Genomic DNA, 13,564 nt, shown 5'->3' with positions numbered 1-13,564 from the left:
CTTTCTTTTAAATTCTTATCTTATGTTTGTTTATTTCTTTGTTTGGTTGTTGTTTAACGCCGCAGTAATATTCCAGCTACATGACGGCGGTCTGTAAATTATCGGGTACAGACCAGACAATCAAGTGACTGACATCATGAGCATTGAATTACGATGACATGCATCAACCAAGTCAGCTAGCCTGACCACCTGATCCCGTTAGTCGCCTCTTACGGCAAGCATGGGTTACTGAAGACCTATTCTACCCCGGAACTTCACGGGTCATCTCATATGAAATATATATAGTAAGAATCATTTACCTTCTAGCATAAACGTCATGCTGTCATTCATGTCTTTGTCTGTGGCACTGAACAACCCGCTGATGACGTACCCGACCGGCATCTCCTCGGGGACCTTGACCTCATCATTGTAACTGAGTGTTGGCGGTTCATCGTTGACGTCGGTCACTCGCACCGCCATGGAGGCGGGGACAGAGTTAAAGCCGTCACTTATCCTGGCGATGACAATGTTGACATGTGAGATGCGTTTGGTATTTGTGACATATAAGTGCGAATGAGTGGGTATAGTTTTACGCCGCATTTAGCAAAATCCCAGCAATATCACCCTTTCGTAGAGGTATTAAGTCTCATAAAAACCAGAAGGGAAATGTTTTATTTTACTTATAAACCGAAAAAAAATCTGAAACAACATTAATCAGCACTTATATATTTCAAACACTTTCAATGAAACTATGAAACTACATGTATGAAACTTAGCAATCGCATTAAAATCAGATCTAAGTTTTCGCTACCGCTGAACAAAGATCCGAGGACATCCCATTATCGGGTCACGTCAGACCGACCTTTCCCGAACTCGCGACTAATGGAATTACTGACAAGAAGTCGACATTAGCCAATCAGAAGGCAGCTTTCTCGTGCCTTACAGCACTAATTTCAAACTGGCGACGACGCTTTGAAACATATTTTGACAAATTCTCCCTTAAAAATTTGAAAACTGAACCAAAGAACATTCTCGAATTGGCTGATATATGGTCTAGATTGTATGGATTCAGTCGTTCATCCCGTAACTATCGTTCGGAATCCTCCGTTTTAAAGTTTTCGGTGCTGCATGATTAGAAATCACATTCCGACTGTCACTTTCATGGTTTGGTAAGGGACGCTCTGATTGGTCGGATGAAAGGTCGTTCGGATGTGACCCCTAATGGGATGTCCTCAGATCTTTGTTTAGCGGTAGCGAGGACTAAGATCTGATTTTAATTTGATTGGAAACTTAGGAAACGGACGTATCTCTTGGTGGCGTATATGAAAAAAATATTCTTATAAGCAACGGTTGAAAGTTCGGTCCACTGAAATGTATAATCAACGGTATTTGTGTGCGAAATATGCGGTATTCTGTGCGTAAAATGGAATGGATTTTACATATAAAATCCTGGGTATTGCACAAATTGGGGATTTAAGGCGACATAGATGCAATGACAGGATAATCGGATGACGTCACTGAAGGTTTGTGAGATCAGCAGACGGAGAGGAAGATGGAGAGGGAGTTGGGATGCGGCTGTCGGGGGCAAGATATCAGTGAGTGAGTGAGTGAGTGAGTGAGTATGGTTTTACGCCCTTTTTAGAAATATTCCAGCAATATCACGGCGGGGGAATCCAGAAATGGGCTTCACGCATTGTACCCATGTCGGGAATCGAACCCGGGTCTTCGGCGTGACGAGCCAACGCTTTAACCACTAGGCTACCCGACCGCCCCGGGCAGGATATTAAGGGTATGCGTTTTCGAATGAACGCAATACATTAAAGCAGTTATCTGTTTTCTTAACAGTCACCACACAAATAATCTTTTGAAACAAAATAGGACATACGATATTTCTATACTGTAGAACGACTGTTTCTCATAGTCCAACATTTTCTTCAGCATGAGGCTTGTTCCGTTCAGCTTAAACACATCCGCGTGCTGTGTGCCCAAAGAAAAAACAATTTTGTCGGCTTCAGGGTCCCATGCTTTGAGCTTGAAGATCTCCTGGAAGAGGACGCATCGTCATGTTCATGCAAAACTCTCTGTACTCAACGCACATTATAGGTGAGGTGAGGTGAAATGGGGTTTAAGGTCCCGTCCAAGATTATTGCACTTATATAGCGACGTGCCTGCACGTGTGTATGTGGCTGCTTGTACTAGTCTGGACTGATGCCGATTTATAGTGCTAGCTCACTGAGATACCATGCCGCAGTTTAACATGAATACCCCACTCAGACACAGTATACTGACTCCGAACCGACCAGTCCTTGTTTTAGCCCCTTAATGCGGAGCGCCAGACAGGGCAACAACAAGTACCATCTTTTAACGTCTTTTGGTATGACGTGGCCGGGGATCGAACCCCGGACCTACCACTCTCCGGTCGGACGCTCTACCACTAGACCATGGAGGTGGTCCAACGCACATTTTAGAATATTGTGGTTCACGTATTTAACCGAGGTAAAAACTAAAACACTTTGTTAAATAATCTGTTTAATGTTCTTTATGTAGATTATGGATGTGCAATGACCAGTAGTACTAGAAGGAACATGGTGATATTAGAGCCATTACAGCACGCACGTACGTACGCACGCACGCACGTACGTATGTATAAAGATGAGAAGGGATGTTGTATTTAACCCATTTTAACCAATGTAATGCAATATCAGGGATATTTTTGTTTTAAGGGGTGGTAGGAAAGCGTAATTATCAATAACTGCATAACCTACACTCAACACACACCTAAAATACTTTGTCAATAACTGTATCCTCTACATTTACCACACACCTAAAATACTATGTCAATAACTGTATCCTCTACATTTAACACACACCTAAAATACTTTGTCAATAACTGTATCCTCTATATTTAACACACACTTAACTTATTTTATCAGTACCTGTATCCTCTACACTCAACACACTCACTTAACTGACTTTGTCAATGACTGTATCATCCGCACTCAAAACACACTTAAATTACTTTGCCAGTGATTGTATCATCCGCACTAAAAAAACACACTAAACTTACTTTGTCAATAACTGTATCATCCGCACTAAAAAAACACACTAAACTTACTTTGTCAATGACTGTATCATCCGCACTAAAAACACACTAAACTTACTTTGTCAATGACTGTGTCATCCGCACTAAAAAACACACTAAACTTACTTTGTCAATGACTGTGTCATCCGCACTCAAAACACACTAAACTTACTTTGTCAATGACTGTGTCATCCGCACTCAAAACACACTAAACTTACTTTGTCAGTGACTGTATCATCCGCACTCAAAACACACTAAACTTACTTTGTCAATGACTGTAACATCTGCACTCAAAACACACTTAACTTACTTTGTCAATGACTGTAACATCCGCACTCAAAACACACTTAACTTACTTTGTCAATGACTGTACCATCTGCACTCAAAACACACTTAACTTACTTTGTCAATGACTGTAACATCTGCACTCAAAACACACTTAACTTACTTTGTCAATGACTGTATCATCCGCACTCAAAACGCACTTAACTTACTTTGTCAATGACTGTAACATCTGCACTCAAAACACACTTAACTTACTTTGTCAATGACTGTAACATCTGCACTCAAAACACACTTAACATACTTTGTCAATGACTGTAACATCTGCACTCAAAACACACTTAACATACTTTGTCAATGACTGTAACATCCGCACTCAAAACACACTTAACTTACTTTGTCAATGACTGTAACATCTGCACTCAAAACACACTTAACTTACTTTGTCAATGACTGTAACATCTGCACTCAAAACACACTTAACTTACTTTGTCAATGACTGTATCATCCGCACTCAAAACACACTTAACTTACTTTGTCAATGACTGTAACATCTGCACTCAAAACACACTTAACTTACTTTGTCAATGACTGTATCATCCGCACTCAAAACACACTTAACTTACTTTGTCAATGACTGTATCATCCGCACTCAAAACACACTAAACTTACTTTGTCAATTACTGTAACATCCGCACTCAAAACACACTTAACTTACTTTATCAATGATTGTATCCTGTACAGTCAACACACACTTAACTTACTTTATCAATGATTGTAACATCCGCACTCAAAACACACTTAACTTACTTTATCAATGATTGTATCCTGTACAGTCAACACACACTTAACTTACTTTATCAATGATTGTAACATCTCTCTCAACACACACTTTACTTACTTTATCAATGAGTGTATCCTGAACACTCAACATACACACTTAACTTACTTTATCAATGACAGTATTCTGTACACTCAACACACCAACTTTTTTTACTTAATCAATGATTTCTCATCTCTCTCAATACACACTAAACTTATTTTATCAATAACTGTATCCTGTACACTCAACATACACTAAACTTACTTTGTCGAGCATACGTGACTTACTTTATCAATGGCTGTATCCTCTGCCACCTTGATCACTGTCGCGCCATGGCCAAGTGGAGCAGTAAAATGGGGCGGACTGTCTGGAAATTGTGTAAATCAGCTCTTTAACAACCAATTACCCATTCGAATTGTAATCATGTTGTCGGATATCGTTAATCTATCCAATAATTCGTACCATAGTAATTGTGTCAGAATGATATATAGTAATAAAGTTTTAAAATTCGGAATGCACAAATGTGCCTCAGCTTGGCTAGGATGGTTGGAACATTTGTGCATTCCTAATTTGGTAGGGGGCACGGGTGGCCCAGTCGTCTAAGGCGCGATTCGCTGTGAAGAGTTGCGTCCCTTGGGCATGCCAGAAACCTATGATTTTGGGTTCGAATCCCAGTTCGCCCTGATTATGTTTCTAGGTTTGTCAGCACCATACCCGTGCTCGTGGGTTTCGCCGAAGTGGTAAACGTCTGAGACCTGCATCACTTCGGGCTTTCCTCCCACATTAAGCTGACACGCCGTGATCTAACTGGAATACTGTTAAAAGCGGCGTTAAACCCAACTCACCTAGTCATTCCTAATTTGGTAAGGGTACATGCCGGAAAGCCACACGGTACACGTGTGATGTACTCTATTCGAAAATGATCCCTTAGTACACGCATTCACAGGTACGAGGGGCGTTCAATAAGTTTTATAACTTCAATATAAGACCAAGTCGCAGAATGCCTTTTCCGCTTTTATTTTTTCAATATAATCACCATTCATCTCAATTCCATTTGTTCTTCAAGCTTATAATACCACTTTTATAGAAATCCTCAGATTGGCCCTCTAACCACGCCTCTGTGGCATCCTTTATGTCCTCGTCATCCTGGAAGCGTCTTCCACGTGGGGCAGATTTCATTGAAGTTGCAAAACTTATAGAACGCCCCTCGTATTTCTCAGAAATCATACTCATATTCAAATTACGATTTACCTTAAATCACGTTCACAGGGAAAACATAGTTTTGAAAAGAATTGTTCAACAAATTAGATTTTAATCCTGACGGGGCCGCTGGAACAAAACAAATGGTCGGTCCCTAAGGAAATTCCTCTCTCAACTTTTAAGAGTGCGTGAGTATGGTTTTACGCCGCTTTTAGAAATATTTATGCAATATCACGGCGGGGGACAGCAGAAATGGGCTTCACACATTGTACCCATGTCGGGAATAGAACCCGGGTCTTCGGCGTGACGAGCGAACGCTTTAACCACTAGGCTACCCGACCGCCCCTGAACTTTTAAGAAGTGTACTTACCAACTCGGAATCTCCACGTTATATTCGCCTTCTGTGACATCACGTTGAGAATATTTACCGAAATCTTAGTTTTGCTCTGGTAATGAAGGAAGTTGTCTTTCGTGACGTCTGATCCTGAGCCCACGTCGATAGAGCCTCGGTTATCCCACTTGATGTAGAAAGCGTTGAAGCCTGTGCAGTTCATGGTCGTCTTCACAGCCGTGGCATGGAACGTCGAACACTTGAAGCAACTGTCTTTGATGCCGTTCATACGTCTATTTTTCGTCGCCCCAAGCATTATCATGAAGTAGTTCTTCTCTTTGACGAAGTTGGACGTCTTTGATAAAACCATGTATGCGTTCATGCATCCTTTAACCTCAAAGAGTATGTGGGTAAATCCGGAGATAGGAACACCATAGCTATTCATTGGTACCAGCTTAAGATCGCCATACGTTTTTGTTTCGATTAGACGACCTGGAAATGCAGAATGTGCTTGGCTACAGCACCGTTATTCGGTTGTGTAGTTATCAGGCAGAAATACTGATAAGGGCGGCATTATCATTGGGTATCTCTAACCGTGTCGGGACAACATGGGTAGTAGTAGTAGTAGTAGTAGTAGTAGTAGTAGTAAATGGAGTTGAAGTAGTAGTTATAATAGTAGTCGTAGTTGTAGCAGCAGGAGTAGTGGTAGTAGTATTCGTAGTAGTAGCAGAAGCAGGAGTTGTGGAAGTAGAAGAGGTAGTAGGTGTAGTAGCAGTATAGTAGTAGTAGTAGTTGTCGTCATAGTAGTAGCAGGAGTAGTAGTGGATGTGGTAGTGGTAGTAAGAGTAGCAGCAACAGCAGGAGTAGTAGTAGAAGTAGTAGTCGTCGTAGTTGTAGTAGGAGTAGTAGTAATAAAGTAGTAGTAGCAGTAGTAGTAGTAGTAGTAGCAACAGTAGAAGTCGAGGTAGTAGTAGTAGTAGTAGTAGTAGTAGTAGTAGTAGTAGTAGTAGTAGTAGTAGTAGTAGCGACTTCACGTTCAGTGTCAATGTTTCTACTTCAGTGGTAGTAAATACGTTGTAGAATGATTATTTTCAACACTGTTAACGAAAGTTGACGGAGTCCATGGTTTCATAACTGAATACGTCGTCCGTTCACTAATTTTATCTAGGCTTGTTTCATGGAGACATAAAGCATAAGGCGATTCACAAAGAACGGTTATGAGCCGATCATTAATGTATACTGGCCAAGGGACCTGGGGTTATTGTTATTTTCTTTGTTTAGGAGGGAAACACGGGTGGCCCAGCCGTTAAAGGCGCAGCCCCGATGACGTTTCCAGGCTTGTCAGCACCATACCCGTGCTCGTGGATTTCACTGAAGTGGTTAACGTCAGAGACCTGCATCATGTCAGGCTAGTCTGTCTTACAGACCCTGATACAAATATATATCAAATACAGCCCCTGCAAGTCTATAATGTTTGGCAAGTCTAGATTACTGCAGTATCAGTATCTGAAAATGAAGAGAGTCACTGGGCTCCCTTTTATTATATTTTTATTAAGATAACTGAACAACTGGGTTTTTTTCGGTACAATATGTTCATTTCAGAGACTAGATGTTAGTTTACATGTCAGGCTTTCCTCCAGCATTAAGCTGACACGCCGTGATATAACTGAAAAACTGTTCAAAGCGGCGTTAAACCCAACTCACTCACTCACTCAAAAAGAAGGAGCCAAACAAGTGTTTAGGTCCCTAATATAACGTTATATTAGTTCTATCATCACTGTAGATGGGAAATACAATTCCAGTTGCAATGTAAACAGTACCCACCTGCATACACGGTTGTCATGGAAACCAAAAGGATCCATAGTCCTGTAAGTGGCCGCATATTTCCTTGTCATTGGTCACCAACCTTGAGCCCACTGCAATAGTCAGAAACACGAGACAACTAAAGCTGACGATAATTGATGTTGATGACATAGAACATGGTATATCTCCATTTCAAAGAGATACCATATACCGACATATGATATCAGATTTCAAATGGCCAAAATTCTTTTAGAAAGCAAGATGGCGGCCCGCCCGAAATTGCTTCAGGTTTTAGTTTTCAAGCTGAAATTCTTACTCAAATCATTACTTATTTTCATTGAGATAAGAATGTGTTTGCGGGGAAACGAGATAAATGGAGATACATATGGATGGTTATTATGATAAGTTGGATTTTGGGGGATCGTTGACACCGGAACGCTAATGGTCGTGCTTCCCCAAGGCGCGCTACGATTCGCTAAAGATGAGTTCGAAGTCTAGGATCGCCCCTGTGATGACCAAACTGATAAGAACTGAAATCTGTTTTAACACGACGCCTATATACAAACGACCTTCTTACTCGGAGGTCAGACCTTCTTACTCGGAGGTCAGACCCGTGAAGATCCGAGATAAATTGGGTTTTCAGCAACCCATGCTTGTCTCCTCCCGTGAAGATCCGGGTTAGAATAGGTCTTCAGCAACCCATGCTTGTCTCCTCCCGTGAAGATCCGGGTTAGAATAGGTCTTCAGCAACCCATGCTTGTCTCCTCCTGTGAAGATCCGGGGTAGAATAGGTCTTCAGCAACCCATGCCTGCCGTAAAAGGCGTCTATGCTTATCGTGAGAGGCGACTAACGAGATCGGGTGGTCAGGCTCGCTGACTTGGTTGATGCATGTCATCGTATCCCAGTGCGGCGTTAAACAACAAACAAACAAAACACCCGGAGGACGCGGGGGTGGCCCTGGCCTCCTTTAGGCGTGGCAGAAACCTTTGATGGATTCGAATCTCATACACGCCTTATAATGTGTCTAGTTTGTCAGCACCACACCTATGCCTCCGACGAACGTCTATGATCTACATCTACATTCAATCCTCTTCTACAGGAGATGACGCGCATTTCTTCAGCATTGATGCTTCGTCTGGTATGATGAGGATGTGAGAGAGACTGGACTATATGACGGACTACTTTCGGGGCGGAAGGACACATCTTGACCAAACTGACACGCCCTAATATGACTGAAATACTGTTCAAACGACGACCTTAACCCAACCCACTCACTCACACATATGTGACGTCATTGCGATTAAAATGGTTAAACAAATTTAAAACCTTTCCTACGTGTCTAACCCATTACAGCGTTGTGAGGGCATGCTTTCTCCGGAACAGTCTCCATTGCAGTTGTTCTATAAGTACAGTTCACTCGCGCAGTATTCATTCACAGAGATGATAGCTGAATTTCGACAAATCACACAAAAAATGAAATTAAACCTATATTTGAAAATTATTATAAAATCCATAACCTGAAATGATTTCAATGATTAACACGATTTTCTAAATGTATAGACAAAATTTAGTTGCTAGTTAATGAGTGCTAATGACTATTAAAATATATCTTTTTGTAGAGTTACATGTTAGCTTATGAGAGAAAAATAATGATTCCATTTTACGAGGAGAGAAACATCAGATCATTTCACATAAATATATTGTGATAAATGTGATTATCAAGTTATAGACGAAAAGTGCCTTTTCTTGTAGTGAGTGAGTGAGTGAGTATTGTTTTACGCCGCTTTTAGAAATATTCCAGCACTATCACGGCGGGGGACACCAGAAATGGGCGTCACACATTGTACCCATGTCGGGAATCGAACCCGGGTCTTCGGCGTGACGAGCGAACGCTTTAACCACTAGGCTACCCGACCGCCCGCCTTTACTTGTAAGTTTGTCACGTATTGTAGAGTTTCTTCAAACTTTCATAGTCAGAATTCCTCACATTACCCTCAAGTGATAAATATAATTTGCTTATTTCAAATTATATTTTTAGCCTAATGAAAAAACATGCTATTTATTTTAAGTAAACTGTTAACAAGACATGACTAAAGAAGACGTGTAACTTGTCATGTTCTATGACAACTTCGACTCGTTTCACACGTACAGCCTGTGTTCGGTGTATGATTAATATTACATGCGAAGTATTTATCTAAACTGTCGGGTAAATGAAAATTAGATTTGACAAAAAAATTCGAAACGTTATTTGGCTGAAAATAGTCGCCAAAACACTGTCGGTCCAAAACACAGCTATGAAACCCTATCAGCCACATCATTATGGAACAACCATTTTTTCTTTGTTTTTTATGTAGCCACCATCAAACATAGATGGAAGCTTTCTTTTGTCCGGTAGTTTATAAAGGAAAATTAGAATATACATTTGACCACGGTTCCGCACAAACATAAAAAAAAACTGGAAACAATATTATATTTATTCAGCACACCTCGCCAGTGCTTATGTTATCAACCTAACTGATAAACGCTCTACTCACCGTTGGTGAAATGAACGGACCTCGAGTTTAAATGATTGGTGTTGATCACTTCCAATCATATAATCGATACTACTGCCACATCCTCTGCATCCCGTTTGTCCACATGTCCATACGTTTGTAAGACGCTATGTTATTTGCGCCTTACATCTTGATAGTGTTTAATGCGTTGGGGGTACGTTCGAGTGCCGTGTGAACAGAAATCTGTGTGACCGCTTCCATTGTACTTTTGACACGTATTAAATAGCAGAAAGGCAGGGGAACAATGGTTCTCGTTTATCACAGTGATTGCTTTAAGCTATCGTGAGACCAGTGGTGAAACTATTATCGATATTTCCGAGCCATCTAGGTGTATGTTTCATGTTTTAACGGATGGCTGGTTGGATATTTTGAAACACATAAATCAAGTGTTTTGGATTATTTAATTTCAAAGAGGGCTTTTGTATCGGAATAGCATAGAGGTAGATCATGTAAGTTATTGCGTTGTTTAGAAGCTGGAATAGTATGATTTACTTTTACTATGATTGGATACCCAGCGAAAACTATTTGCAAATGAAGTCCGTTTGAGGATCCACAGCATTTATTCCAAGACCTTCACATCATGTTTGGCTCTCCCCGCTCAGTTCCAAACTGCCATGTTCTCGCTGGTGTTTGAGTGAGTGAGTGAGGTTTTACGCCGCTGTAAGCAATATTCCAGCAATATCCCGGCGGGGGAAACCAGACTTGGGCTTCACACATTGTACCCTTGTACACGGGTGCTGCTGTAAGTGGAGAAAAAAAATGGATAAAACGAGGACTAGTCGGCTCAAAGTCAGTATGTGTATGTGTGGGATATTAATGTTAAATAGGGCATAGGTCCGGGCTAGTGCAAGCTGACACGCGAACGCACACGCACACACGAACGCACGAGTCTCATCAGGCCATTCTGTTATGGCCTGATGAGACTCGTACGTGGTACAAGTTGAAAGCGCTAGCCTATTAAAACTGTGTTCAATCTTTAATTATTACTATATTGTGCCTGACAGTTAGAACTTTACTGTGCTTAATATATATATATGGGAGTGTGTGTGTGCGCGCGCGTGTGTGTGCGTGCAATGAACGCGATGTTAACCCCTATTGTTAACATGGAATTGTTGGTTTGTTGGTTTGTCGTTTAAGCAATATTCCAGCTGTTTGGTGGTGGTCTGTAAATAATCGAGTCTGGAGCAGACAATCCAGTGATTGACATCATGAGTACGATACACGCAATTGGGATACGATGACATGCATCAGGGTCTTTAGAAATAGGACAGCCTCATTTAACCTCCTGCGGTGGCAAACATGTGTTCATTTGAAAGTTCTAAAGGCGTCTGGCCTCCGCGGCATTTTACTTAGCTCACTTCGTGCCTACGTATTAAACGCTTGCCCACACTGCACCTGGATCATCACTGGACACTGTAACAATAGCCCGGCGGGCGTCGCAACAACACATAGTTACCTGTGGGTTCGAATCCCAGTTCGCCCCGATTATGTTTCAAGGTATGTCAGCAACATACCCGTGCTCGTGGGTTATACCGCAGTGGTAAACGTCTGAGACCTGCATCACTTCGGGCTTTCCTCCCACACTAAGCTGACACGCCGTGATATAACTGGAATACTGTTAAAAGCGGCATTAAACTCAACTCACTCACTCACTCACTCTAAAGGGAGTACGGATTTCCTTACGTGTGTGATTTTAGTATCTAGCAAAACTTACAGTAAGTCTTTTGAAGCGCCTTGATTTCTATTTGAAACGGTAACCAAGGGCGAGGCGATGGATATTACATGTTGTACCGCTAGCGAGCCATTAGAGTAGTTCTATGAGAGTCGTTTTTCATTTGTTTTTTGTTTAAAGCTGCACTCAGCAATATTCCAGCTATATGACGGCGGTCTGGTCTATGCCGTTTTGTAGTGTCAGCCCCCTTTGACTCCATGACAGTCTAACATGGATTCCCCACTCAGACACGGTATACTGACTCCGAGCCGACCAGTCCTTGTTTTAGCCCCTTAATGCCGAGCGCCAGACAGGGTAACAACAAGTACCATCAATTAACGTCTTTAGGTATGTCGCGGCCAGGGATCGAACCCCGGACCTTCCGCTCTCCGGGCTGATGATTTTTAAATGCTATGTACTGTCCTTTAATTTTATGGTCTTAATTCAATAAATTTAATTTTATGGTCTAAATTCAATAAAATATGGTATAAACGGCAATACAAACTTTTAATTCAAAAGAAATGTTTTAATGTTTATTTGATTAATCTGTTTAGCAGACGCCATGCTTGTCACTGCCAGCTATGACAGTATCTAATGCTAAGCGTCAGACATCTGTTATGCCCCCTTCACATACACGGATTTTTCTTACGAGTCCTTACGGATCGCACAAATTCACGGATCCTTACGATTTGGCCACTTTTACGACCAATCTAAGAGTTGTTACGAGTTATTACGAGCTATTTACGGTTTATTACGGATTATTACGAGTTATTACGATTTATTTACGGCAAAATTCCACGATTTGTTACGGGTTGTCACGGATAACTACGAGCAACATACGGGCATTTTACGAGCTTTGTACGGATTGTTACGAGTATATTACGGAATGTTACTATTTATCGAAGCTTTTACGTGTTAGTTACGACCTGTTTACGTGTTGTTGCGAATAGTTACGAGTTAGTTACGAGTATTTACGAGTCCTTACGATTTTTTTTAAAAAAATATATAAATCCTGCAAATCTCAATGTATCATCATTCGACAACTGACATCCAGAGAGCCAATTTCAGTGTCTTCAGTGTTTTCAGTGTCTACGGTGTCTTCTACGTCAACAGGGTCTAGCTGCGGGGGTGGTTCAGGGGAAGGCGAGCGTGTCCTCTTCTTCCACGGAGATTTTCGAAGAGCAGAAGACTTCTTGTTGACTGCCTCCTTCTTGGGAGCCATGCTTGTAGATATTGTGGAGTAGATATGCAGAAATGTGCCTTCAATGACTTCTTAATAACAACTGAAAATGATGCATTCGATTTTGTAGCCTTTATACCTTTTCCCAAATCGTAAACAATACGTAAGACTACGTAAAGTATACGTATAAAGAACTCGCAACTACACGTAGAGTGCTCGTTATAACTCGTAACAATCCGTAAAGCCATCGTAACACGACCCGAATGAAATCGTAAACAACACGTAAGCACTCGTAATAATCCGTAAACTAATCGTAACAAATCGTAAGAGCAGTTTACGGATGGTTACGTGTTGTTGCGAGCGGTTAACGATACTTACGGATTGTTACGAGTTACGAAAAAATCAATCCGTGGACAATCGTAAAAATTAGCCTCTCCTTCCACGAATCCTTCAGAGTGTCTGCGAGTTGTTGCGAGTAGTCAAGAGTTATTTACGGATACCAGCGAGTTATTTACGGATGCTTGCGATTGACTACGAGTTGGCGATCCGTAAGGACTCGTAAGAAAAATCCGTGTATGTGAAGGGGGTATTAACGTCCTTTGGTATAACGCGGCCGGGAA

The 13,564-nt window shown here is 41.4% G+C and overlaps 1 protein-coding gene across 1 annotated transcript in view; it reads right to left on the bottom strand.

Annotated features, from left to right (window-relative positions):
* Positions 1 to 12,986, bottom strand: part of LOC139446262 (protocadherin Fat 3-like) — a 121,186-nt gene extending 108,200 nt beyond the window's left edge. Inside the window, exons 1-5 of the mRNA XM_071227614.1 lie at positions 12,813 to 12,986; positions 5,737 to 6,052; positions 4,454 to 4,533; positions 1,865 to 2,022; positions 300 to 493 (exon numbers count right to left, since the gene is read on the bottom strand). Of these exons, the coding sequence (XP_071083715.1) occupies positions 300 to 493; positions 1,865 to 2,022; positions 4,454 to 4,533; positions 5,737 to 6,052; positions 12,813 to 12,986 (922 nt within the window). The remainder of the gene's footprint in view (positions 1 to 299; positions 494 to 1,864; positions 2,023 to 4,453; positions 4,534 to 5,736; positions 6,053 to 12,812) is intronic.
* Between the last annotated feature and the right edge of the window lie 578 nt (positions 12,987 to 13,564).

Source organism: Haliotis cracherodii, unplaced genomic scaffold (genome assembly GCF_022045235.1).
Source record: "Haliotis cracherodii isolate W230 unplaced genomic scaffold, xgHalCrac1.p SCAF_6, whole genome shotgun sequence".
Classification (NCBI taxonomy): Eukaryota; Metazoa; Mollusca; class Gastropoda; order Lepetellida; family Haliotidae; genus Haliotis; species Haliotis cracherodii.
Note: the sequence above shows the minus strand (reverse complement) of the source record. Positions and strands in the feature narration are given on the sequence as shown.